The sequence below is a fragment of the Nicotiana sylvestris genome, chromosome 8 (assembly GCF_000393655.2).
Source record: "Nicotiana sylvestris chromosome 8, ASM39365v2, whole genome shotgun sequence".
Classification (NCBI taxonomy): domain Eukaryota; kingdom Viridiplantae; phylum Streptophyta; class Magnoliopsida; order Solanales; family Solanaceae; genus Nicotiana; species Nicotiana sylvestris.
In genome coordinates this window covers 89,427,530-89,454,039 of record NC_091064.1, presented here as the reverse complement: position 1 = coordinate 89,454,039, position 26,510 = coordinate 89,427,530, and the positions used below count along the sequence as shown (strand labels likewise).

The window sequence follows — 26,510 nt, the reverse complement described above, 5'->3', positions numbered from 1 at the left end:
TAGAGGGGAAGCAGAACTCATAACACTGCTTTTTACATCCAACATTGAGTCATTTAATATTTTGATTACAAATATAAATGATGCATCATTCCCTTAAATCTACTGCATCTATCATACCTCAAACAGAAAGTGGTGTAACACCAAAGGGAGAAGGGGGAAAGTCAAGGAGAAGAAATGAGAAAGGGGATAAATAAACAAATAAAAATAGAGAGATGAGGGAGAGATAATAGAAGTTTAAGAGAGAGAAAAGAGAAAAAGAGAGACAAAGAAATAGAAAAAGGAAGAGAATGAGAGAGAGAGAAGGGAAGAGGAAGAAGAGAGAATGAGTGAGAGAGAAGAATAGGAGAAAGACGAAGAGAGAAATATGGGAGAGGGGTGGAGGAAGCAGGCTGTTAAAGAGGGATTGGAAATTGCAATACCAAATCAATTAATACAATTAGGGGTGTGCATTCGATTTATCGATTCGATTTTGACCCTTATCGATAATTACTTATCGATTATCGATTTGTATATATGCTTATCGTTATCGTTTCAATAAGGTTTCGATTTCGATTTATCGATTTTTGGGGCTTATCGATTCGGTTATCGATTACACCAATAAGACAATTTGCGGGATTCAACGGAAAGTATATCGTTATGATGACTACAGAAGAATACGCAAATAAAGAAAAATACCCGTTTCTACATCAAAGAAAAAAAGGTACCTGACTAAAATGTATAATTAGGCCAAAGTTTATATGGTAAGTAGACCTACAAGGATGAGTAGAAAACTGCCTTGACAAGAAGGCAATGGAGAAGAAATAATGTGCATCACTTGAATAATACATGGACACAAGCAACTTCCAAGGCTGCGTGATGAATGCAACTTCCAATAGTATAAAATAAAAGTAGTAGAAACATTAATTAGTTCCTTAAAAACCCAAAGAAAGTGACAGAAATGAACCAAGTATTGTGTATTGTTTCAATTAAGCCACAGAGGACAATGTTGAGGACAATATTGTCCAGGGAATAAGATAACTGCATCCACAAATACACAAAAAGGACAGCAATGACAAAGACACATGTGGCAATCCTTGAGAAAGTTAGTTTATGTCATAAACTGAATTCATAATCTGGGAAGCATTGTCATCAGGCCTTGTCTTTAATAAGACTATACTCGAACACATGGAAGCAGCTGAAGAAGAGCCATTGAGTCCATCTGCAAATGGGCAGCAAATCAATAATCAACCCTCAAGTTGTTAAAGAGAAAAATATTAAGAACTTTGTAATACATCACATTCTTTTACAAGTATATTATTTAAAATGGAGAACTTACATAGCAGCTAACAAACTCTAGCAAACATCGTCGGTGGAAGCTTCTTTGCCAAGATTAGTAAAATCTAATAAGAATATATATTAACAAGTCAAGCAATTAATATATTATTTAACTATCTTAAGCAATACAATAAAATTAATTAAAATATACATACCTTCCTCGAGTGTCTCGAGAAAATTTAAATCCTCCTCAACATTTACAGGAAGCGATTCACTCCGAAGCTAATCTTGAAGGCACACTAGAGTTTCAACCAATTTAGGAGTTAATGAACTCCTAAATTGGTCAAGAATACGCCCTCTAGTACTAAATGCACTTTCAGATGCCACACTTGAAATAGGAATAGCAAGCACATCTCGAGCCATCTTAGCAAGAATAGGAAATCTAGGTGAGTTCATCTTCCACTGAGCCAAGATATCAAAGTCTGGTCTTTCATTTTCAGGATCTTCTGCAAGATACTTTTCCAATTCTGTTTTAGAATCTACACCTCCACTTGCAGCTTTATGTTTCCTTATTTCATCTAAAAGTTCACCTAAACTAGGAGTTGAAGTTTCCATTGTGCTGAATGAAGAGCTTGGCAAAGAGGTAGAAACTTTACCACCAGTATCTTTTGAAACCGACTTAGAGACATACTCATTAAACAATGAACTCATATAAGTATGAACCTCTTTTCAATAATTGTCCCTTCATCTCCAAACATCTTCTTAAGTACAAAACTAACAGTAGTAAACTTGTAGCGAGGATCCAAAACACAAGCAATGAAAATCATTTTGTTCATTTTTGTTGGTTCACCCCGATACTTTTCAATTTTTTTCCACATACTTGATGCCATCTCACTCAAAAGTTCATCTTCAATTGTTATTAATCGATTTAAGTAAACAACAACTTGATCAATTTCAAGAAAATGGGCATTTGATGTTACATAAAGTGATCCGGACACCTTCAAAGTGAGATTATAAAATATTTCAAGAAATTGTGCAATTCTCTTTACGTCATCCCAATCAGTTCTTGTAAGCATACCTACAAGCTTTCCATCTGAAATAGCATCAAACATAAGATAACGTGACAAAGCCGGTATCACGATCAAAATATTCTTTAATTGCACGCTCATATTCAATAGCCCTGCTCAACATCAAGTAGGTGGAATTCCACCTTGTAGGAACATCTAAGCATAAAGACGACTTGACAATATTTTCACTTTCACAACATTCCTGAAACTTCCTCAACCTAGCAGGAGACTGTCTAATGTATCTGACTCTTTTAAACCATCTTTCACAATAAGATTTACAATATGAGCCATGCATCTCATGTGAAGGTGTTGACCATTCATGGAATTGGTTCCCCAATCATCTAATTTGTCGGACAACTTCTCCACGGTCACATCATTTGAACTAGCATTGTCAACTGTGACAGTGAATCTTTTGCAAACCCCACTCACACAAATAATCAATAATACACCTTGCCATATCTTCACCTTTATGACTAGTAATTGGAGAAAAGTTAATAATTCTTTTATACATAATCCATTTACTATCAATCCAATGGGCTGTGATGCACATATAGTTAATTTTTTGAATAGAAGTCCATGTATCAGTGGTAAGACTTACTCTTTGACTTGTTCCTTCAAGAAACTCCATTAATTTATTTTTTTCCACATTAAAAAGAGCAAAACAATCCCGTGTAACAGTAGTACGGGAAGGAATATGAAAACAAGGTTGGGCCACTTTCATAAAGTTTCTAAAGCCTTCCTTCTCAACAAAACTAAATGGAAGTTCATCAACAATCAACATACGACACAAAGCCATCCTACACTCTTCTTGATCAGATTTCGATGGAATAAGATCACCTTTATTACCCCCGGTACTGTTTGATATGGTAATAGTTTTTGACCTTTTTCAACTTTATAAGGATTCCTTGGACATTTACTGATATGACTATTCATGTGTGTCGTACTTTTGCCTTTTGTCTCAAAATATTCTTGTCCACAAAATCTACATGCATATTTATTATTTCCTTTAGCATCAACTTTTTCTTCAAAAAAATCCCATGCTCGAGATCGTTTTTTCCTTTGTTTTGTAACTGTCGAGTGAGTAGTTGCAGCAGTAGGCTCAGAACCTCTACTTTCATCAACCACTTGATCAAATTTATCATTTTCAGCCATATGAAGTGAATGAAGAATGTAACTTACAGTCTTAAACGAGTTGAATGAAGCAAAAGTGCAAAGCAAGACGAAGTAAGCACTCCTCGCTCTTAACCTAAAAATTATGGCGGGAAAGAAATCAATTTAAATAAGTTCCTTATCAAATTACTAGGAAAAAATAGCTTCAGTTCATTTACACATACTTGCGGTCAACATACATGAATACATTCCAAACTAAAGATTCAGGGCAGCTTAAAAATACATACTACTTTTAACAGTTGTCTCACCCTACGCTGGAATCTTTATCAGATTCATTAACCTGGCCAAGACATGGTCCCTTTTAAACTCACATTGTATGATTCATTTTTTTATGTGTGTGTAAAACCAAGAAAGCAGAGCTTTGCGTCGATTTTTGGCATTTGGTGTTAATCTTTTTTTTCGGGGTAGGACTTGAATCATGTGGTTATTATGGGGAATGAATGGTATCATCTATTTGTTGTTTTAATATAACTGATAATACTACCCTGTATTACCTGATATTGCTCGACTAAATGTCGCAATGAATTTTTTTGAGGATAGGAACTGATGTAGCTCGGTTGTAGCCTTGTAGCTTGTGTTGTTTTGCTCGAGCTATACACAGTTGGAAAATCCTAAAATTATATATATTTACAATAAGTAGATGTGTCTAACTAATTACTGACTAATGCCTAGACAGCTAGACACTAACTGCCTTGTGATTGATACGTTTATATTAAGTTGGTAAATGGCATTCACAATGCAAAGATTTACACAGAAAGTTAACGAAACAGATAATGAAAGATAATAACGAACGAAACAGATAACGAAAGATAACGAAACAGATTAGACTCTTTACTACCAATAATAACGAAACAGAAAGATTTACACAAAAAGCATTCCTTCAAATAGAAGAGAAAAGAAAAAGTTGAAGAAAGAAATTAGGAGTACCGGAAACGACGATAATCAACGGCGACTAACTTTCCGACAGAACAGATCTCGGTTTGACAGTGGCGAGTGGCGATAGAACACAGCTAGGTTTGTACTTTGAAAGAAAACGCTGAAGACTGAAGAGAAAGCGGCGCTGAAGAAGGGAGGAAATAATAGGGTTAGCCCGTTAGGGACTTAAGTGAAGGAAAGGGTAGTATTATAGAATAAGGGTTGTGAGAAGGCACGGGAGAAAATATGATATATTGATATTGTATGTGATGCAATACAAGAGGTGCTATTTATAGCTACTCTATACAAAGGGGATACTACTCCTATTCCAATGTGGGATAATTACATAGCTATCTCTAACACTCCCCCTCAAACTGGAGCATATAAATCATATGTACCGAGCTTGTTACATATATAATTAATGCGAGGACTAGTGAGGGACTTGGTGAAAATATCTGCAAGTTGATCATTCGATCTCACAAACTTCGTAGTAATATCTCCTGAGAGTATCTTTTCTCTGACGAAGTGACAATCAATCTCAATGTGTTTAGTTCTCTCATGAAACACCGGATTTGATGCAATATGAAGTGCAGCTTGATTATCGCACACAAGTTCCATCCGACTGATTTCACCAAATTTCAACTCCTTGAGCAATTGTTTGGTCCAGACTAGTTCACATGTTGCCATAGCCATTGCTCGGTATTCTGCTTCTGCACTAGACCGAGCAACTACATTTTGTTTCTTACTTTTCCAGGACACCAAATTTCCTCCTACTAAAACACAATATCCAGACGTAGAACGTCTATCAGAAGGTGATCCTGCCCAATCAGCATCCGAGTACCCAACGATCTGCTCATGACCTCGATCCTCAAACAGTAATCCTTTACCTGGAGCCGATTTTATATACCGGATAATGCGGACAACTGCATCCCAATGACTATCACAGGGAGAATTCATAAACTGACTTACAACACTCACAGGATAAGAAATGTCGGGCCTAGTCACTGTGAGATAATTTAATTTACCAACCAGCCGCCTATAGCTTGCAGGATCGCTAAGCGGCTCCCCCTGTCCAGGCAGAAGTTTAGAATTCGGATCCATCGGCGTGTCAACAGGTCTGCAACCTGTCATCCCTGTTTCCTCAAGAATGTCTAACACATATTTCCTTTGAGAAATAACAATACCTGAGCTAGATTGAGCAACCTCAATACCTAGAAAGTACTTCAATCTGCCTAGATCCTTAGTTTGAAAGTGCTGGAAGAGATGCTGCTTTAGATTAGTAATACCATCCTGATCATTGCCCGTAATAACAATATCATCAACATAGACTACCAGATAAATACATAGACTTGAAGCAGAGTGGCAATAAAACACAGAGTGATCAGCTTCACTACGAGTCATGCCAAACTCCTGGATAACCGTGCTGAACTTACCAAACCAGGCTCGAGGAGACTGCTTTAGACCATAAAGTGACCGACGCAAGCGACATACAAGGCCACGAGACTCCCCCTGAGCAATAAAACCAGGTGGTTGCTCCATATAAACCTCATCCTCAAGATCACCATGAAGAAAGGCATTCTTAATGTCCAACTGATAGAGGGGCCAATGACGAACTGCAGCCATGGATAGAAAAAGGCGAACTGATGCCACTTTAGCCACTGGAGAGAAGGTATCACTGTAATCTAGCCCAAATATTTGAGTGTATCCTTTGGCAACAAGACGTGCCTTAAGTCGATCAATCTGGCCATCGGGACCAACTTTGACTGCATAAACCCAACGACAACCAACGGTAGATTTACCTGAAGGAAGAGGAACAAGCTCCCATGTACCACTTGTATGTAAAGCAGACATCTCGTCACTCATAGCCTGTCGCCATCCTGGATGAGACAATGCTTCACTTGTAGACTTAGGGATGGAAACCGAGGACAATGAAGATATAAAAGCATAATGGGGAGATGATAGACGATGATAACTCAAACCAACATAATGAGGATTAGGGTTTAGTGTGGTCCGTATACCTTTTCGAAGTGCAATCGGTGTACTAGGAGCAGGATCCGCAGTAGGAGCCGTGTCAGGTGCAGGACGAGAACCAGATGGGCCTGATGTAGGGCGCGAACGACGATGATAAGTCAAGAGTGGTGTTCCTGTGGCTGGGGAACTAGGAGGGATAACACTGGACTCCTCAAAAGTTGGTATGGGTGAAACCTCTGTGGTTGAAGGTGGAGGAGGATTACTAAACTCCTCAAAAGTCGGTATAGGTAAGACCTCAGATATGTCATGGTGGTCAGCAGAAGTGACATCAGTTGTGAAGAAAGGTTTAGACTCGAAAAATGTGACGTCAGCTGACATAAGGTACCTATGAAGATCAGGTGAATAACAACGATATCCCTTCTGAACACGAGAATAACCAAGGAAGACACACTTGAGAGCACGAGGAGCTAACTTATCTTTCCCCGGGGCTAAGTTATGAACAAAACATGTGCTCCCAAAAACCCGAGGTGGAAGAGGGTATAAGGCTGACTGGGGAAACAATATTGAATGTGGAATCTGACCCTTGATGGGAGATGAAGGCATCCTATTAATCAAATAACAAGCTGTGAGAACTGCATCGCCCCAAAAACGCAGCGGAACACGAGACTCAATTAGAAGTGTGCGAGCAGTCTCAATAAGGTGCCTATTCTTTCTTTCTGCAACCCCATTTTGCTGAGGGGTATAAGGACAAGATGTCTGATGAATAATTCCATGAGAAGACATAAACTGCTGAAACTGAGAAGATACATATTCTAAGGCATTATCACTGCGAAAAATGCGGATAGAGACACCAAATTGGTTTTTGATTTCAGCACAAAAACTCTGGAATATAGAGAATAACTCAGAACGATCTTTCATTAAGAAAAGCCAAGTACATCTTGAGTAATCATCAATAAAGCTAACAAAATAACGAAATCCCAAGGTTGAACTGACTCTACTAGGACCCCATATATCAGAATGAACCAAGGAGAAAACAGACTCTGCATGACTCTCAACACTACGCGTAAAGGAAGCTCGGGTATGTTTCCCAAGCTGACACGACTCACAATCTAATCTAGACAAACTGGATAAACTAGGCACCATCTTTTGAAGTTTGGATAAACTCGGATGTCCTAAACGTCTGTGGATTAGATCTGGAGGATCTGTAACTAGACATGTTGTGGAAGGACTGAGCGAGTTAAGGTAGTAAAGACCTTCTGATTCACGACCTGTACCAATTGTCCGTCCCGTACTGCGGTCCTGCATAATAAAAGAATCATCAATAAAATATATACCACAATTGAGGGCACGAGTCAAACGACTAACAGATGCAAGACTAAAAGGACAACCAGGAACATAAAGAACGGAATCTAGGGTGATAGAAGACAATGGGTTGGCTTGTCCAACTCCTTGTGCCTTAGTTTGACATCCATTGGCTAAAGTAACAGTAGGAAGAGACTGTGAATATACAATATTCGACAAAAGTGATTTATTACCAGAGATATGATCAGAAGCGCCTGAGTCCATGACCCATGGTCCAAGAGTACTAGACTGGGAAACACAAGCAAAAGAATTACCAGCAATAGGAGTGTCAGTCTGGGCAACTGAGGCTACTTGTGGAGATGTTTGCTTACTTGCTCGATACTGAAGGAGCTCATTATATTCTTCTTTAGATACAGAAAAGCCCTGGTTACCTGTAGTCTCGCTCTGAGCAACGTAGGCATTTTTGGGTGGACGGCCATTTAAGGAATAACACATTTCGCGAGTGTGTCCAAGTTTGTGACAATAAGAACACTTGGGTCTAGATCTCCCAAAACGACCGCCTCCTCGTCTATTCTCCATAGCTTGAGATGCCCGAACATCCACTGTCTGGGATGCAATAATAGAGGAATCAAGTATCTGTGATTTCATCACTGGGTGACTTGGTGCTGCAGCAAGGCGAAGTAATCGAGAGAATAATTCATCAACTGTAGGGACAGTCGGACTCGCCAAAATCTGGTCTCGTGCTGAATCAAGATCTTGAGGAAGTCCAGCGAGTGTAAGAACTAGAAACATTTTCTGTCGCTGCTCTTGTTGTTTTGACACACTAGCAGAAACTGACATCAATGTCTCAAATTCCTCCATGACTGCCTGTACCTGACCCAAGTAAGTAGACATATCTAATTCTTGCTTCTTTAAGTTTGTCATCCGTGATATCACATCATAGAAGCGAGATATATCATTAGTGTATAACGTACGAGCCTTTGCCCAAACCAAATAACATGTCTGGAATGGCCGAAACAAAGGCATCAACTTAGAATCAATAGAACGCCACAAGATGCTACATAATTGAGCATCAATTTTTGCCCAAAGCGCTATCGCCTTTTCATCTCCTTCGCTAGACTGTTTAATCAGATGATCTTGCACACCTTGACCTTTACACCACAACTCGACAGATGAAGCCCAAGCTAAGTAGTTTGAACCTCCCATTAAAGGTTCCGAGGTAATCATAACATTAGAGTTTCCAGAACTCATGCTTTTAGACCCAAAAACATCAATTCCCAAAGACATCTTGTAAATTATTACCAAATAAGAGAAATAATCAACTGTAATCCACTGAAAATAGAGTAAGGAACACTGAACCAGAATAGTAAACTACTGTAGCAGTTGGAAAGTTACTGTTGCAGCCGGAAAATATTCAAAGTGGTCGGAATGAAATAAAAACAGTAGGGGTAGGATCGGAATTACCAGAAGACCCAACTGTTCTGAAGGAACTTTTTCAAAAAATGGCCGGAAGTCAACTTTTTGAAATCACTATTCACCCGTCGGAAAAATAAAAAAGTGGTCGGAATTTGGTGTAACCTGGATGGGTAGGCTCGGAATTGCAAGGGAAACAATCTGTCCTGAAGAGTCGTCGCCAAAAAATGGCCGGAAGGTGGCCCACGCAACGTTGGAACTTCGCCGGAAAATTTTCTTTGGACAGCTACAGTACCGCCGGAGATTTTCACTGGGATTTGGTCGCCGGACAATGACTACTCTTGTGGTAGTGTTGGATTTTGTGCACAACACTGACCGAGACAAAGCAGACGCAAAACAACTTTGAAAGTTGCCGGAAAAAAGGGTTCCGGTGACTGATTTTACTTCCCGGAATCGCTGGAATTTATGCACAGCGATAAATCTCTCACGATAGCTCTGATACCATGTGAGAAGGCACGGGAGAAAATATGATATATTGATATTGTATGTGATGCAATACAAGAGGTGCTATTTATAGCTACTCTATACAAAGGGGATACTACTCATATTCCAATGTGGGACAATTATATAGCTATCTCTAACAAGGGTATATTTGTCTTTTTAGTATATCTTATCGGTTTATCGATAAACCGATAACCGAAGAGGACAAAATTGAAATCGATAACTCGATAAGGAAAATTTCGAAATCGAAATCGATATCGATAAATCGATTCGATTTATCGATAAACCGATTCGAATGCACACCCCTAAATACAAACTTATTCAAGTCCTTAAACAAAATACATGAGAGTCTTGTTTATAGGGTGGGGAATTCTAAACTTAGAACTTTTAAAACTAGTACTTTAGAACTTTTAAAACTAGTACATCTCTATCTATAACCAAAAAGATAAAACCAACTGGTAAAGTTGCTGCCATCTGGTCACGGGTTCGAGCCGTGGAAATAGCCTCTTGCAGAAATGTAGGGTAAGGCTACGTGCAATAGACCCTGTGGTCCCCTTTCCCGGACCCCGCGCATACCGGGAGCTTAGTGCATTGGGCTGCCCTTTTTTATTTAACTAATAAAGAAGACTTTTTTTGTAAAAAGATTAAAAAATTCAAGATAGTGACAATTCTGTCTCCTTCGAGCTACTTCATTCTCCCTCAGTTGGGGAAACTGTACTCCAAGAAGTCAATTTGGCAGTGTAACTCTTGAAAGATCCAAATTACTAATATGAATCTCATCATTGCTGATCCACGCAGCATCATATAATGGTTTATTTGCATCCCTTGAATAAGGAACCTTTCCAGAGTCCAGACTACTAACTGAAGAGACAGAGAATGGGGAAATATGGGAGAAGGGAGTAGGCAGAAGGGATACAAAGAAGGATAAAGTTTCAATACCAAATCAATTCCTCCAAATTTTATCCAAGTCCTCAAACAAAATACATGAAAGTCCTAGTTGTAGGATAGGGACTTCCAAATTTAGAACTCTTGAAACTAGTTGAACCCTTTTCTCTTAACTAAAAATATAGGACTAATAAATCTCATCTCTAAGTAAAAGATAAGATTGTCTATTATTGGTAGAAAAGAATTTACTTTTAACAGAAAGATAGTGACAGTATAATCTCTACATCAGGAAGTTGAAAATGATTTTATTGAGAGTATCATGTTTCATTCTTGTTATTTGGAGAATAAATAAGCTAATGTAATTTGGTGTAGTGTCACTAGTAGATTCCTTTTAATACTGATGCATCCTTGGTTCACTAAAGTTGCTTCATCTCTAGAATCTCGAAGTTTGTTTCAACACATATTTATGGGGAGAGAGGGTCTTGTTAACACTGATATACAAGCGTCCATGATATAGGGTGTTCTCTTCAGAATTTGAAGTACCTCATTCATTTTTACCTTTTATTTCTTTTCAATCTTTAAAGGCGACTTTCCTAATCTTGTTGAAGATTTCTGTCATACTTGGCTTACTCGACTAAAATTTCTATATATAGGAAGACATTTTTGTGGCAAGAGCACCGGGAAGGCTAGACGTCATGGGTGGAATTGCTGACTATTCTGGAAGCCTTGTGTTACAGGTATCCTACGATTACTTCTTTTAAATCTTTGCATTATGATGCCTATTAATTTTTATTAGACTAACTGGTCTCAAGACATTCCAAACTTGTCTGAGGGCTAGGGTCTAGTTTTTAGCTTCTATTCATGGTCTCAGAAATGAGCCAATAGCTAAGCTTTCTTTTAGGTTGTATAATTCAGCTTTGCATTTGTGTGTGGTTGCTATTTCATTGGCGACTTAGTTGCTCCCTTAACGCCCTTTTTGCATTCCGAATATAATTCAAAACCAGCCTTTTAAATGTTAGTTATATTGTTGCTTCCATTTGTAGTAATAGGACATTCTACTTCAGTACTATTACTTTTCTCTTTTGTGTCATATACAATATTTAACAAATTTTTTGCATAACACATGCCAAAAATGGTCTACTGCTGTCTATGTACTATGCATCTGTCTGTTATCTTAATACAAATATGTTAAATGTACCTATTAATCCTCAGTGTCTTAATTTCTTCGACCTTGTTACTCCACAACTCCGACATTCCAATTTTCTTTGTTTGCCTAGCTGTTGTCTATTTAATGTTATCTCATTACTTTTTCCATATACATACTTATTTAAGCTTTGCTAGGCACTTATACATGATATGTATGCTTGCTGAAAAGGCTAATGGTTAAGGGTAGTTCACTGAACTTTAAAGAGTAAAACTTTCGTTGTTCACTTATTGTTGTTGCTCTCACTTCTCGGATTGCTGCAAAACGTCCTGCAGATGCCAATTAGGGAAGCCTGCCATGTTGCTGTTCAAAAGATTCACCCCAGCAAACAGAGGCTGTGGAAACATGCTTTGGCTCGGCAGCAAGCCAAAGGACAAGGCCCTACCCCTGTGCTTCAAATTGTATAAATTTCTTACTATTGGTTACTTCTTTTAAGTATAGACTAGTCTTATGATACGCGCGTTGTGCGTGTACGCTATCTCAATGGGTAAATTTTTTAAAAAACATACAATATTGACAAAAAGATGCTTGGTGGCTAATTTCGGTGGTCAATATTATTAACCTTTCTTTATTATACTATTTGTTACTTTTTTCATCCCAATTTGATTGTCTAATTTTAATTTTTCGATATTATAAGAAAAAAAGAATTCGAAATAATTATATTTCTCTCAAAAATAATCTTTGTTTTATGAAAACAAGGACGTTCAAAGAAGTCATGAACGTCCATTATGGTTCCTTCTTCTGCAGTATATTAAGGATATTGTAGTTAGTATATTAAGGATATTGTAGTTATGGAAAGATTTATACTCCTAAATATTAGTAGTTCTTACATAATTCAAATAAAGAAAGTTTTAATAGTTAAAATTTTAGTTAATTTAAAAGTCCTAAAAATTAGGAAAATAATAAGATGACAATGATTATTTTGTCCAGTGTGAACTTTATTTTAAAGGGGTAAAAAAGACGAACGACATTTTGCTAAGGGCCTTCGTGCTTTTAATATAGTATAGATTAGTTTTGAGGAGACTTGTTGCAGTTAGATTTTCTCGTTTATTTTAACTTCAATTGAAGGGACCAAGTCATATGTGCAATTTTAAAGTGGTACTAGAATTTCTCACCGCTTACCGTCACACATGAAGAAATTATGTCTTTATTTTTATTTTTTTGGAAATGTGATACAGATTTGGTAGAAGTGATAGTTTTTGCCTGTTTCTAGGTGGGATTGGGTAGCAAACAAGCTGTTTCAAGTTCTCAGTAGGAATATCAGATCACTTTTGAGAGCCCTTTTGTTAACTCTATAACTTTACGAGTGTAGCTGTTTTGACTGCAATCATTATCATTCTCTTGAAGCTTTACCAATTTCTGCCGCAACAGGTGTCATATGGGTCAGAATTGAGCAATCGTGGTCCAACGTTTGATATGGATTTATCAGATTTCTTGGAAGGGGATGAACCCATAACTTATGAGAAATCGAGGCAGTATTTTGCCCGAGATCCTTCTCAAAGGTTTTGCATTCTCCTATTCTGCGTTTTTCCTACTTGAATGTCTATCTTAATGTTGTACTAACTTCAATCCAATTTTAGGTGGGCAGCATATGTTGCCGGCACAGTTCTAGTTTTGATGAAGGAGCTTGGCATACGCTTTGAGAATAGTATTAGTTTGCTGGTCAGTCCAACTCCATTACTCATTGCCTTGCTGTCTTTTTGTTTAATCTGGTTTTGTTTTTCTTGCTTACTAGCAGGACATTGTTTGTTTTCCATCTATTACTTGACTAACTGAAATAACAGGTGACAGTTATATGTTTCTCCTCTATGCACTGCCATTCAATGGTGATACAATCTATTTACCTCGGTTTACTCGTTGTATTCCTTTTAATGTAGTATAATGTTTGTTTGATTTTTCCTATCACCTCGTTACAATAGTATGTGCCGCTTATGTACTTGTCTCCATTTCATGTGAATATTAATTCATTCTAAAATTAAACTTTTTTCTAGTTGAACTTTCTGGTAATTAAAAAATTATACCACTCCATAATATCCACTCATGTTAATAATCTCACAATTTCACACAATATGTTTTTCTGACCTATCAAACTTTCTGTTGTCATAGCCCTTGGCGATGTATAGGTTGGTCGACCACCCTAGTTACTAACTTAGGCAGTTTGTTCCTTTTCATTCCCTTTTACGTGGATAATGCTGACAGTCCTACACCTTTATGTCCAGGATAACATAAATTGAGGCAAATAATATACTCTCTGTCTCAAGACGTAATTATTTTGTTGCACAATAGAGTTGGAGATAATATAGGAGACCTACCCTTAGGTTCCGCTTCGTAACACTAACCTCCCTTGTGGATCCCTTGTTTTAATTTTGTTGTAACAATTCCTTTAATCCTATTTATCAGTAATGTAAAAATATTATATCCTGATTAATTAATGTAAAATATTATATCAGATGTCCCTTCGGGGACATCCAATAAAATTGGAACGATACACAAAAATATTATATCCGGACTAATTTTCCATTTCCATTATAATGTTTTATTTAATTAATTTTGTAAACATATTATTTTAAGAATTCAAAGAAAAAGAAATGGGTTTTAATTTAATAAACATCTAGCTCCACGTTTTAAATAATTTTCAGGACTGCCAAGTGCCTTTTTTATAAATTTAAAGGGAAAAATCATAAAAGAATTCTTAGACTTCTCCGGCAGCCGTAACTTGTAGTCATGTCGTCTCCTATCTATGGCCAATACAACAACAGCAGCAGACCTAATGTAGTCCCAAAAGTGGGGTCTGGGAGGGCAGTATGTACGCAGACCTTACCCTACCTTCAAGAAGGCAGAGAGGCTGTTTCCGAAAGACCCTCGGCGTAGGAAAGATAAAAGGAAGTGCAGCAGCAAGCACACCAATTTGAAAATCGAAGCAAAAATACAAAGATACTGAACTAAACTGAGTATTGTAATCAGAAGGCCGGAACGAAAGCAACGACAAGTAATCACAGAAGTCGAGGAATACGAAAATATATAAATAAAGCTAACTCATATAATAGGCGACTTATCCTAACCCTTTACCCTTATTCTCAACCTCCACGCCTTCCTATCTATGGTCATGTCCTCAATGAGGCGAAACGCCATATCTTTCCTAATCACCTCTGCCTAATACTTCTTCGGCCGACCTCTACCTCTCCTTAGGCTCTCCAAGGTCAACCCCTCACACCTCCTCACCGGTGCATCTGTGTCTTTCCTCTTCACATGCTCGAACCATCTAAGTCTCGCCTCCCGCATCTTGTCCTCCACAGGACCACGCTCACCTTGTCCCGAATAACTTCATTTCTAATTCTATCTAGCCTGGTATGCCCGCACATCCATCTCAACATCCTCATTTCAACCACCTTCATCTTTTGGACATGGGAGTTTTTGACTGGCAACACTCCACCCCATCTAACATAGTCGGTCTGACCACCGCTCTATAAAACTTACCTTTAAGTTTAGGTGGCACATTCTTATCACACAAAACACCTGAAGCGAGCCTCCATTTCATCCATCCTGCCCCAATATGATGTGTAACATCCTCGCCGATCTTTCCATTCCTTCATATAACTGACCCAAGGTGTTTAAAACTCTCTCCTAGGGATGACTTGAGTATTAAGCCTCACTTCTTCGTCCACAACCTGAGTCGTCCCACTGAACTTGCACTCCAAGTATTCTATCTTGATCCTACTCAACTTGAAACCTTTAGACTCCAGGGTCTGCTTCCAAATCTCTAACCTCCCATTAACATCGCCTCGTGTCTCGTCAATCATAGCAATGTCATCTGCAAATAACATGCACCATGACACCTCTCCTTGTATGTGGCGCGTCAACGCGTCGATCGCCAAGGCAAATAGAAATGGACTGAGGGATGACCCCTGATGCAACCCCATCATAACTCGGAAGTGTTCCGAGTCCCCTCCCACAATCCTCTCTCGAGTCTTAGCTCCATCATACATGTCCTTAATAGCCCTAATGTAAGCAACAGGAACACCACTAGCCTCCAATCATCTCCACAAAACCTCCCTTGACACTTTATCGTAAGGCTTCTCTCAGTCGATGAACACCATGTGTAATCCACCCCCCCCCCCTAAACTGCTCCATCAACCTCCTAACAGGATAAATAGCTTTCGTAGTCGAACGTCCTGGCATAAATCCGAACTGGTTTTCAGAAATATCCACCATCCTCCTCAACCTCAGCTCCACCACCCTCTCCAAGACTTTCATAGTATGGCTTCGTCTCCTATCTATGGCCAATTGCGCAGTATTTAAACTGCCTTTTGAAGTTTGTACCCACTGCGGGAATGCCATTAAAAATTTAGAAAGTGCTTAAGGGACGTATGAATCAAGCTGATTACTGCCGAAGTTGCTTGCCCTACTGCACATACCTTTCCGGCAGCGATTGAAGTAATTCATAGCAACCCTTAAAGGTTTTCCGAGTAAGAAGACAACCTGAAATGTCCAGTCACTTATTTGTAGAAGAGCCTATCTAGGGGGTGTAGTTGGATCTCTTTTGAATTCCTGTGTTGGGCTTCATAAGATTACCTAAGGAATTAGGTTTCTTATTCTTAAAGATTTGTTAAAGAAGAGATTCATAAAATAAATTAATAAGTAGAAGAGCTCAATATTACAGAAGGGCACATTAATCAGATTATAACTTTTTTTTATTAGTGATAATAGATAAAAATTGTTACATAAAAATCAAATAAGGGAGGTAAGTGTAATATCGTAAACCACAAGGAAGGTTAGTGTTATGAAATGAAACCCGGGGAAAGGTCTCTGAAATTATCCCATAGAATTATGGTTAAAATATTTGGTGTTTCTATTATCAGTTTCTATTATCAAATTTGAAGTTTTCAAATTGCACCAACTTGAACAAGCAAGGTGGAAATAATCTATGATGACTTGCAGGTTTCTTCTGCGGTGCCAGAAGGAAAAGGTGTGTCATCCTCTGCATCTGTGGAGGTTGCTAGCATGTCTGCCATTGCTGCTGCTCATGGTAGTTACTCTTTCCACCTGTACACTTCAATTTGTATAACTATGCAAATGTTATAATTAGATATGTACTTTTTTGTCGAGATGAAACATATAAACTTGACCATAGCAATACTAACTTGTACTAGGTAAGCGCGCGCACACACGCATGGCTGGTCTCTGAGCAATCTTCACTGTTATGTGTAGCTAACTGGTGTATATCCATTTAACAGAAACCCCATCGCACTCACCCCCTCCCCCTTGCTCTAAAAGCAAAATAAGAAAATTATAATGAAAGTAGGAGGAAAGTTGGAAAATGAAAGCAGCGAGAGAGAGAGGGAGATGCCTTATCTCAATTCTTTCTCCCGTTTTTTTTATTTCTCACAGCACTAATGACATGTTTATGCTGATGATTTTGCTCCGAAATTTCTTTCCTTATGCTTGATTCTGAATAACTAATTCCTTGTTTCTTTCATTTGCCTTAAAATTTATTCTGTAGACATAGCCTTTTAGATTTTCCTTGGAACTTATGATGGGCTCTCTCTTAAATCTTCATCAGTTCAAAATTTTATACCGACCAAGGGGTGTAGTTGTCAATAAAATTTAACACGAAAGTAAATGAAGAGAGAAGAAAATTGAAGTAAATACAAATCAAATAATGGTCCTAAGGACTAGAGTTGCAGTTTAAGCTTTAAAGAATGGTCCAACCAATTATTTCAAGCGAAACGTACAGAGTCATGAACTTAGTCATCAAAATTTGAACAACCTGGAAAAGAAAATTAGTTAAATCTAGTTTGCCCCTTCAGATTTATGTGCCACTGCCTTCCGAGTTTCATGACAAAATATCATGAGTTTGGTAATGGATCTCTAACCGCACCACCAGCACGCACAATAACCAGGGAAAAAACTATCATTAGGAAAAGGTGTGACTAGTACTGTATTAGTCTTTGCTTTATGCATGCCTTTCAATTAAGGTTTCGTCCAAAAAAAGAATAAGGTTTTCTTTGGTCCAACTATGTATAAGCTCAGTTTAACTGATCCTCAGCAATTTGAAGGCTTTCTTGATAATGCACCGTAATCTTGCTTTTCAGGGTTGAATATTAGCCCGAGGGAGCTTGCCTTACTGTGCCAAAAGGTATTATTTCTCTAGGGCTTCCAATGGATGATTTTTATCTTCCAAATGTTTGACGTTCAATAGTAGTTCAGCATTTGATTTGGCAGTCTTTCAATAATAGGTAGAAAATCATGTAGTTGGAGCGCCATGTGGTGTAATGGATCAGATGACTTCTGCATGTGGTGAAGCCAACAAACTTCTTGCAATGGTTTGTCAGGTACTGTCCCAATAATTGGACAAAATTTAACTGCATTGATGTTTAGCGAAAATGACTAAGATTGTTCCCATTTATTGCAGCCCGCCGAGGTGCTAGGTCTAGTGGATATTCCGGGTCATATAAGAGTATGGGGGATTGATTCAGGAATAAGGCACAGGTATCAGTTCTAATATTTTCTGTACCTTATTTTTCCTGTTTAGAAGAAAAATAACCCTGTTTATCTAGCTTCAGGGATCTGAGTTAATGGATGACCAGCTTACGTGCTTTGAACTTTTCTGCAGAAGCTGATTTAATTTGAGCTCATGCAGATCACTTGCGTTAAAGAAAGATGCATGCTCCATTCAACTTTATTGTCAAAATTTCTGAACTCCCCAAAATTGGTTCCGTGTATCTGTTTTGGTTAAAGCTCTTCATGATTATCATGATTGAGATGGGTGATAGTCATTAAGTTTCAGAAAGAAAACCAAATCAGTTGGAGAATAGAAGACCAGTTAGTCCAACTTTGTCGTCAAAACATTAGGAAAATGCTGCATCTGTGAACAATAAGAGGGAAAAGATGATGAAACAACTGGATTTGAACTGATATGAGAATTATAGTAGAAAGGAAAGAAAAATAAAATAAGCAATTCCTCCAGAGGATACCAACTCTCTCAATCTCACAGTACATTATTATCTCTTTTTTATATTTGAGAAAATTGAATCATCAAGCTGCCACAGCTCTAGAAAACTTTTACATCTTTAGGAGTGCCTTCAGAATACTGAATCAGTCCAAATGCAAGTCACATAAGCATAACATAAAATTAGTAGGAAAAGAAAAACAAATCTTCACTATGGCTGCTTTTGATGGTAAAAATTTTGAGGAAAATCTGTTCTGCTTCAAGAATAGCTACAAGAGAACATATAGATACTAAATGTAATGACTAGTTAGTAACTCTATCTTAAGCTTCATTGATTTTTATTCATTTGAGTCACTTTATGTTGTGTTGATGTACAAAACATAAATATACACTCTTCTCCTTCTCCGTCCGCTGTGCAGTGTTGGAGGTGCAGATTATGGATCAGTGAGGATTGGTGCCTTTATGGGCCGAGAAATTGTAAAGTCTATTGCATCAAAGCTATTGTCACAGTCCTTGTCTACCAACGGCAATCACCCTGATGAATCAGAGGAAGATGGTGTCGAATTACTTGAAGCTGAAGCTTCATTAGATTACTTATGCAACCTTTCACCTCATAGGTAAAAGCATGACATGAAGATTAAGTAGAGCATTTTTTCATTTTCATTCTGATTGTTATTGCTTCTTTCTCTATCAATGCATGTGATCTCTCCTCTTCTCCCTGTTTTCCTCTGCGCTGTTGGGTTTTTTTCACTTTTTTCTGTAAATGTCATCCCTCTGTAACTGTGAACAAAATTTTAGATTGTGGTATCATTCCCAGCACCCTTACACCCCCCCCCCCCCCACCGCGAACTTACTATACTTTGATCCCCTTTCTCCTCCCTGAGGTAATCATCCACTTTCCTTGCTTGGTCAAAAAGAAAAACATGTTTTCTCTGACCTCAGCAATGAATTAGTTCAGCCTTCAACTATGGTGAAAAAGAAAAGATAGATTATTGACACAAATAACAATAAGAACGTCACATATTGGGGCAAGCCTGCTTGGCTTGGTTGTGGCTGTTACAATCGTATCTATGGTTGTAATAATTCATAAATGGTATTGCTATTGTAGATACGAGGCTATGTACGCCAAGATGCTTCCTGAATCTATACTTGGTGAGTCATTTGCTGAAAAGTACACTGACCACCGTGACCCGGTAACGACAATTGACAAGGCGCGTAATTATGGGGTCAGAGCAGCTGCCAGACACCCTATTTACGAGAACTTCCGTGTGAAGGTTTGTTTTCTTGAAGTGATCAATTTTTAGTTCGCATATTTAAAACTAATTTTCTCCGTTATATCCTAATCTACAGTTTTACTATTTATTTCTTCTAATTGAATGTCTTTAGATGGTATCTGAGTGATGATTTGAAAAATTGATGACAGGCCTTTAAAGCACTGCTAACATCTGCGACTTCAGATGATCAACTGAATGCTCTTGGAGAATTATTGTATCAGGTATCTCGATGTATTTCCCTTTGTGAGTTTCAGTACTCCAGTTTCAACAGGGAATGGCAAGAAGTAGCTTTTCTCTACTACTGCTTTTCGCCTTGTAGTTTCGAAAAGAAGCAATTTCGAAGGAAAAATTAGTAACCAGCACAATGTTGAAGCATAGTATACCATTAAAGCTAGACATTTTCTCAATGTAACAAAGGCTAAATCTCACGAATCACGTTTCTCAATGTAAGAAAGATTAATCTCTTTGATTAATAAGAGTCTCATTTAAGGATTGCTTGAAGTTATTCTTGGCGACAATCTTATAGCCTTAATCTCTCGAGAACCCCAGATCCTCAAATAAGCCGACAAATTGAATCTAATACAAAAAGCTTGTTCAGAACACAACTTTTTTTTTGGTTTATTTATGATATAGAAAGACTTCCCTGTTTATTAATAGTCCCAATTTTAAAATGGGGCGAAGATGTTCTCAAAAGCTCAGATTTTTTGTACTAATCAGACGTATCTATTGTAAATTTATTTCTTACTATTGCACTTTATTTTGCAGTGCCACTACAGTTACAGTGATTGTGGACTAGGTTCGGATGGAACAAATAGGCTCGTCCAACTAGTGCAAGAAATGCAGCACAGTAAGGCATCAAAATCTGGAGAAGGGACATTGTATGGTGCTAAAATTACCGGCGGGGGTTCTGGTGGAACTGTATGTGTAATTGGTAGGAATTCACTTAAGAGCAGTGAACAAATTCTCGAGGTAATGTCCCTCTCGTTTAAAGGCTGTCGTTCTCCTATGTTGTGTTCCAAATTGCACTAACAATTAATCCATATTTTGGATCACACCTGCACTATTTCCCCAATTGAAAAGAAGTATATAATTTTCATGTTTGTTCCAGTATGGGCATTTTTAGGTATAGAACACTTGTGGTAAAGGATAGTTGGATCGCAAAAATGTATTCTATGAAAAGAAGTACTATATATTTTCATTTTTTTCCCATGGATTTAGCAGAATAATGAGGCTGTTTCCAACTCTTTTGAATGTGCAGATACAGCGCAGATACAAAGCGGCAACAGGATATTTGCCCATTCTTTTTGAGGGCTCATCTCCTGGGGCTGGCAAGTTTGGCTATCTAAGAATTCGCCGTCGCAACCCTCCAAAGCAGAATTAGATTCTGCATTATTAGATTTCAACACCATTAGTAAAATCATATAAGAGAATACAAGTCGCTTGTAGCAAAATCACTGTGAAAGTTTGACTATATTAAAACTTCTATTCTGGACTTTCACATATATGACATGAATTTCTATCATCTTCAATAAAATGCAAATATGGTGATAAAATGATCCCTCAGAAGTAATTGTAAATTTTTATAATCTGACCTTGAACAAATTGGAATTCTTTACTTTTCTAACTTTTTCTGTAGCTTTTTTCTCTTTTACCTCAAAGTTAAATCTTATAGCCTAATTGGCCAACTTTCGGAAAGATAAAGCACTTCTTTTTCAAAAAATAAAATCCACCTCTTCTTTTTTTATATATAAGACTTGAGGGGTTTCTGTTTTCACCATGAAATGAAAGCTAAAGCAACTGCAGAAGCAGTTTTGTTTTTCTGTTGTTTGAAACAAGCTATACATTGTAAATTCTTCCTAGAAGCAGAAGTTGTATTTTCTTATGCTTGGAGTTTTTATTATTACTTGTTTCTTTCGCTTTGGTTTTCGTATTGCCTTGTTAGTGTTGATGATTGTTGCTACTGCTTCAAACTAGAGAGGGGAAAAGAGAGAAAGAAACTCAATTATGTAGAATGATTCAAACTGATCTCATTCAAAATTACATCAAGGCTGGGTAATATATTTAAGATTAACCAAAGAAAAGAAAGCAAATGACAAGTTAGAAAAGCCAATAATTAGAACAGGAGAAATGCTACATGCGATCAATCACATGTTTATTACTATAGAATTGTGTACAGGCACGGATAACTTTTGAAATTTCTACATACATATGACAAAGGGCTATCACCCCTTACCCCACAATCAAAAGGAAAGGGCAATGGAAAACGCTACTTGTAGTACAACAGAAGCAATAGACTAAAAGTAGTTGTCCTGTCCAAATTGATTTCCTGTTTCTAAGCTTAATTATCCAGACGTTTCTTTCTTTTTTGGGGGTTGTCCGTGGGCACTCCAGGTTCATGACAAACATCAAACCGTGGACTTAGTAGGATTCATGTGCTGCCACTTTGATTAGGCTGCTCCAGTTCTTCCACAAACTCCATTGTCATTTTCAGGAAGCTTTTCTTGTGCAACTGTTCCCATTCCTTTCGAAGCATTTCCATAAGAACATAAAAGTATAAGGGCTAGCTTTTACAAAATCTTGGTTAAGAAAAGAAGCTACTGATACAAGATTTCCGATTACCTCAAAGTTCCATTCACCGTACAAATTCGGGTCACTCTGGTCAGCCCAAATATATGCTTCCACCAGTAATGTATCGGAGCTGTCCTGCAAAAAGCAAAGACATCTATAGTGAACCAGATAAGTACATTATAATTGGAAAACTGAAATCCATGCGCCTCACTAGTGTTGTGCCAAAGTGAAACTAGACATTGGAATTAAAACTGACGAGCAAAGATCCAGAAGTGCCAACAGCATCTGACATAGGCGGGAAAGCTGGATGAAGCAAACCCACTTCAGTACATTTATGCCAAGTTGCCAACCATAGCGTTCTTAATAACAACTAAAAAGCAATGGCAAAGATATCACTATGACTAGCTGGTCATCATACCTATGAAGTTGTATCATCTATAGTTAATAAATAGAAGACCTGCACATTAGGTTTTCTGCCTCCTAGTCAACCAAGAAAATTTTAGAAACAAAAAGATGACATGGATGAGGTAGAACTACTCAAAGGGCGCTCAACCATTCTGAGATTTCGAATAGGAAATTATACAATTGTGACTCATAAAAAACGCATGCGATGATCTTTAACACTTATATCCAAAACAAAAGAAATTGACAGCCTACTGTCAATGAAAACTCTGTAGCAAAAACACTACTTGATGGGGTGCTGGTGAGCACTTCAAGGGACAGTAAAGAGCATGGTATTTGTTCTAGGTGTTAGGACCTCAAGCATCTACATTTAGCTCCAAAAAGCACCCATCAATTGAATAGCTTGGTTGTTCCATTAAACCCAAAAATTTAGGAGCCATTTGGACAACATTTGGGAAAAACTTTTTGAGTAATTGTTTTATTTATTTTTTCCATAAAAATCATTTTGAGAAAAGAGTTTAAGAAAATTTTAAGCTCTACAAAAGTCTCATAATGCTCTGGCGATGTGTTACTGCAATAACAAGAATGCAAATAAAGGACTACAGAAACTCTGGAACTTTGTGTATCAATACCGTCAGGGATACATCAACAGTTCTCCTTTCGTACTCAACGTCCTCAAATTTATCCAAGATATCCAATTCAGGAACAGTGATGCCTGAAAGAACCTACATTTTGTCAAAACAAACATATCATTCAGAAGATCAGTAAGATGGTCGGATTTCATATTTTTTCGTTGAGGTCTCAATAACAAAGGATTGCAGGCAGCAGTCATTCTTTCTTCTACTTTTTAATTGCATAGTACATGCATTGGTCTGGAGTCCCTGGACCTCTATAATGGCGGTCACTCGTCAAATCTTCAATTTTAATGGACTTGGATGTATAAGCTATACTTGAGTGACCTTAAGCAGCTAGTCACTTGATGCAAATAATGCTTATACACAACGTTATTAAGAGAGCTAAATCAACAGGCTGACGATGATTCCACTTTTAACAAGAGAACTATGAAGAAAGTTGTGTCCCATAGTTCATTTCCAGAGTGAACTCGCTTTTGCTAAGCTTAAATTTCCCCAATAGCAATCAATCAATTCACTTTCGTTAACCTCAGTTGAAATTGTTACAACTATCAAACCATTGATTTCCCAGGTTATGACTGGAACCTTTGTAATAGATTTTTTTTGCAAGTCATGCATCAGATTATGTTAACATGATAGTTGAATAGCTAAGATGCTTGGAGGTAACTTTAAGAAGATAATTCAGTGATTTAGCATATCTGGAACAGCTTGCCCGTATGACAAAGTATGTACCAATATACATCGCTAATTCTGTAGGACAATAAGTGGAGAATGTCAAACAAACCTTGCCATTAACTTTCTTGTTTTCTACAGGTAGAATGGCAGGATAAACACACCCTCTGATGCTAAACCTATGGCTGAAGCAAAGCAACAGAATCAGTCCTACAAGATATTAGAAAAATCTCTCACTCTATGTAGGATGCATTAGATAAAATAATGCTTGCATTAGCTTTGTGTATTAATAATACCTTGTTTGGTAGACATTTTGAACTTATACATTAGTTATGCAAACATTAGTTATACATCTTATTTGGTATTATCCTATGCATAACTAATGCATTGAAAACCATGGTATTAGCAATGCAATGAGTTTTAACGCATGCATTAGCTTAGTTAAAGACAAAATTGTCCTTCAAAATTTATGCTGGATTAAAATATGCTAGTTATTATATTAATGCAAGTTTAAATAATTCAAATAGTGAGAAATAAAATTATATCTCTAGTAAATAAATAAATACTTAGCATATTTCCTTTTTTATAAATAAATATTTAGTTCTATATTACAATATAGGTAGACAAATCAAATAATTTTTTAAAACTTTTTCATATAAAAATATTTCTCTAACATATGTTTCTTTTAAAAAGTTTTAGAGTGATAGACCGGTTTTGATGGTATTTTTGTAAACAAGCAATTCTTTAAGAAATTGTGTAATGCTTTAATACATCAAGCCAAACAATGAATAAGAAATATGTCAGCATAACTAATACCAGCATAACTAATGCAAACATAACTAATATCAGCATTACTAATACACCATATTCAGCATTATTCTTATGCACCCTACCAAACGACCCCTATTAATTAAAGAAACAACGAAAGCAACGGGCAAATAGGACATTAACATACATACACAAAAATTAAAATTGAAAAATCCAAAATCCCAGTAACTAGCATTTGAAAAGCTACGCTATAAGTGTTTACGAACTCCCATAAAAGAACAAAAAACGATGTACGTAATAATCGTTGAAATCCACAACATGTTCAAGAATCGCAACTAAGAACATACACGTGTAGCCAGCGCTATCTTAAAGTATGACACAGTTCACATAATACGAAGCAGAATGAAACTGTGATTCTGAGACAGATGAAATTAACATTAAAAATTTAAAATCACAATCTTCCATTTAATTCATCTCAAAACTAGCACTATCCATATCTGAAGCATATAAACTTCATCCCATACTCCTATGTTTTTCACTCTATTAGGTTTTAATTTCTTAAGAAAAGCTAATCCCAAATATCCACTAAAAAACAATTTCAGCATCAATATTTCAATCATAAGCTAAAAGGGTATATAAAAATAAAAGGCAACATGCCACATCTATTGATGATTGTAGAACACTAACAAGTTGTGGAGAATGGCAGGACAAGAAGGTGGGACCCGTTTGAGGAGGGCACGAACGACGTCGTCAGCTAAAAGACTGCCGTAGACGAAAACATTGAACACTGATTGAGGATTAGTGGCAGACGCCATTAGCGGCTCCTCCCCTTTCCAGGGAATCAAATTTGTTTAATGGACTGTTGTTTTATGCACAACTATGTTCTCCTTACGAATGGGAGGTTTCTGATTCCCACAATGTTTGACTTTGGTTTGAATCTAGAACGTAGATAGATGTTTGATTTTTTTTCTTTTTCTGAGAGGGTCGGGGTGGGGTGATTGTTGCTGGACTGGTTCTTTGGTTTCAAGATTATTACTTCTAACATTGCGATTGGTAGTGCTATTAAAGATAGGCCAAATACATAACCAGCCCCTAAACTTGACGCCCAATTTCATTTAGGCATACTCTTGTTCCTATTAGACACTCCAACTCCAAAAAAAAATTATATCTATTGAGCACCTCATGCACATGTGGCACAAAAGTGACTCTCACTTTGGAGTTGGGCGCGTGAAAAGTTTTGAAAGTTAATTTTTTTTTCTTTCTTATTCCTCTTTCTTCTTCTTCTTCACAGAACTCCCTCTCAGACGGCTGAGCTTCTGTCCTCATCCCCATCCTCCATTTTCATTCTACTGATTTACTGTATTTTTCAGTGATTTTTCATAAATTTGTATGCATTGATTCGATGAGTGTATCTTAAATCTCTTTTACAAAAAAAACTGGAAAATATAGTGTAATGTACTCAATTGAAAAGTAGAATAGAAATAGAAATGGGCAACAATGGAGTTTTATTGATTGCTAAATGAATACAATGATAATTCTCAACTACAACATTAGTAACTCTCA

The 26,510-nt window shown here is 37.3% G+C and overlaps 2 protein-coding genes across 2 annotated transcripts in view; one reads left to right on the top strand and one right to left on the bottom strand.

Annotated features, from left to right (window-relative positions):
* LOC104236499 (L-arabinokinase-like) overlaps positions 1-21,458 on the top strand; it is a 29,711-nt gene extending 8,253 nt beyond the window's left edge. Inside the window, exons 16-28 of the mRNA XM_009790424.2 lie at positions 11,132-11,215; positions 11,958-12,083; positions 13,054-13,184; positions 13,263-13,344; positions 16,621-16,708; positions 17,775-17,818; positions 17,919-18,014; positions 18,095-18,171; positions 19,051-19,248; positions 19,740-19,905; positions 20,055-20,126; positions 20,671-20,874; positions 21,164-21,458. Coding sequence (XP_009788726.1) covers positions 11,132-11,215; positions 11,958-12,083; positions 13,054-13,184; positions 13,263-13,344; positions 16,621-16,708; positions 17,775-17,818; positions 17,919-18,014; positions 18,095-18,171; positions 19,051-19,248; positions 19,740-19,905; positions 20,055-20,126; positions 20,671-20,874; positions 21,164-21,286 — 1,491 coding nt within the window. The 3' untranslated portion in view covers positions 21,287-21,458. The remainder of the gene's footprint in view (positions 1-11,131; positions 11,216-11,957; positions 12,084-13,053; positions 13,185-13,262; positions 13,345-16,620; positions 16,709-17,774; positions 17,819-17,918; positions 18,015-18,094; positions 18,172-19,050; positions 19,249-19,739; positions 19,906-20,054; positions 20,127-20,670; positions 20,875-21,163) is intronic.
* A 582-nt stretch (positions 21,459-22,040) lies between these two features.
* Positions 22,041-26,074, bottom strand: LOC104236500 (AIG2-like protein D). The gene is made up of 5 exons (XM_009790425.2): positions 25,635-26,074; positions 24,292-24,364; positions 23,508-23,600; positions 22,525-22,608; positions 22,041-22,426 (listed from the first exon to the last, which is right to left on the bottom strand). Exons 1-5 carry the CDS (start codon positions 25,760-25,762, stop codon positions 22,334-22,336), a joined length of 471 nt encoding a protein of 156 aa, XP_009788727.1. The 5' UTR covers positions 25,763-26,074; the 3' UTR covers positions 22,041-22,333.
* Positions 26,075-26,510: the final 436 nt, after the last annotated feature.

Bases quoted from the DNA above. Each gene is read 5' to 3' on its own strand.
- LOC104236500 (XM_009790425.2), bottom strand. From the start codon at position 25,762: ATGGCGTCTGCCACTAATCCTCAATCAGTGTTCAATGTTTTCGTCTAC. The intron at 22,609-23,507 runs GTATTGATACAC...TGCTTTTTGCAG, and splicing joins CTGTTGATGTATCCCTGACG to GACAGCTCCGATACATTACT. The intron at 22,427-22,524 runs GTAATCGGAAAT...ATGCTTCGAAAG, and splicing joins ACGGTGAATGGAACTTTGAG to GAATGGGAACAGTTGCACAA.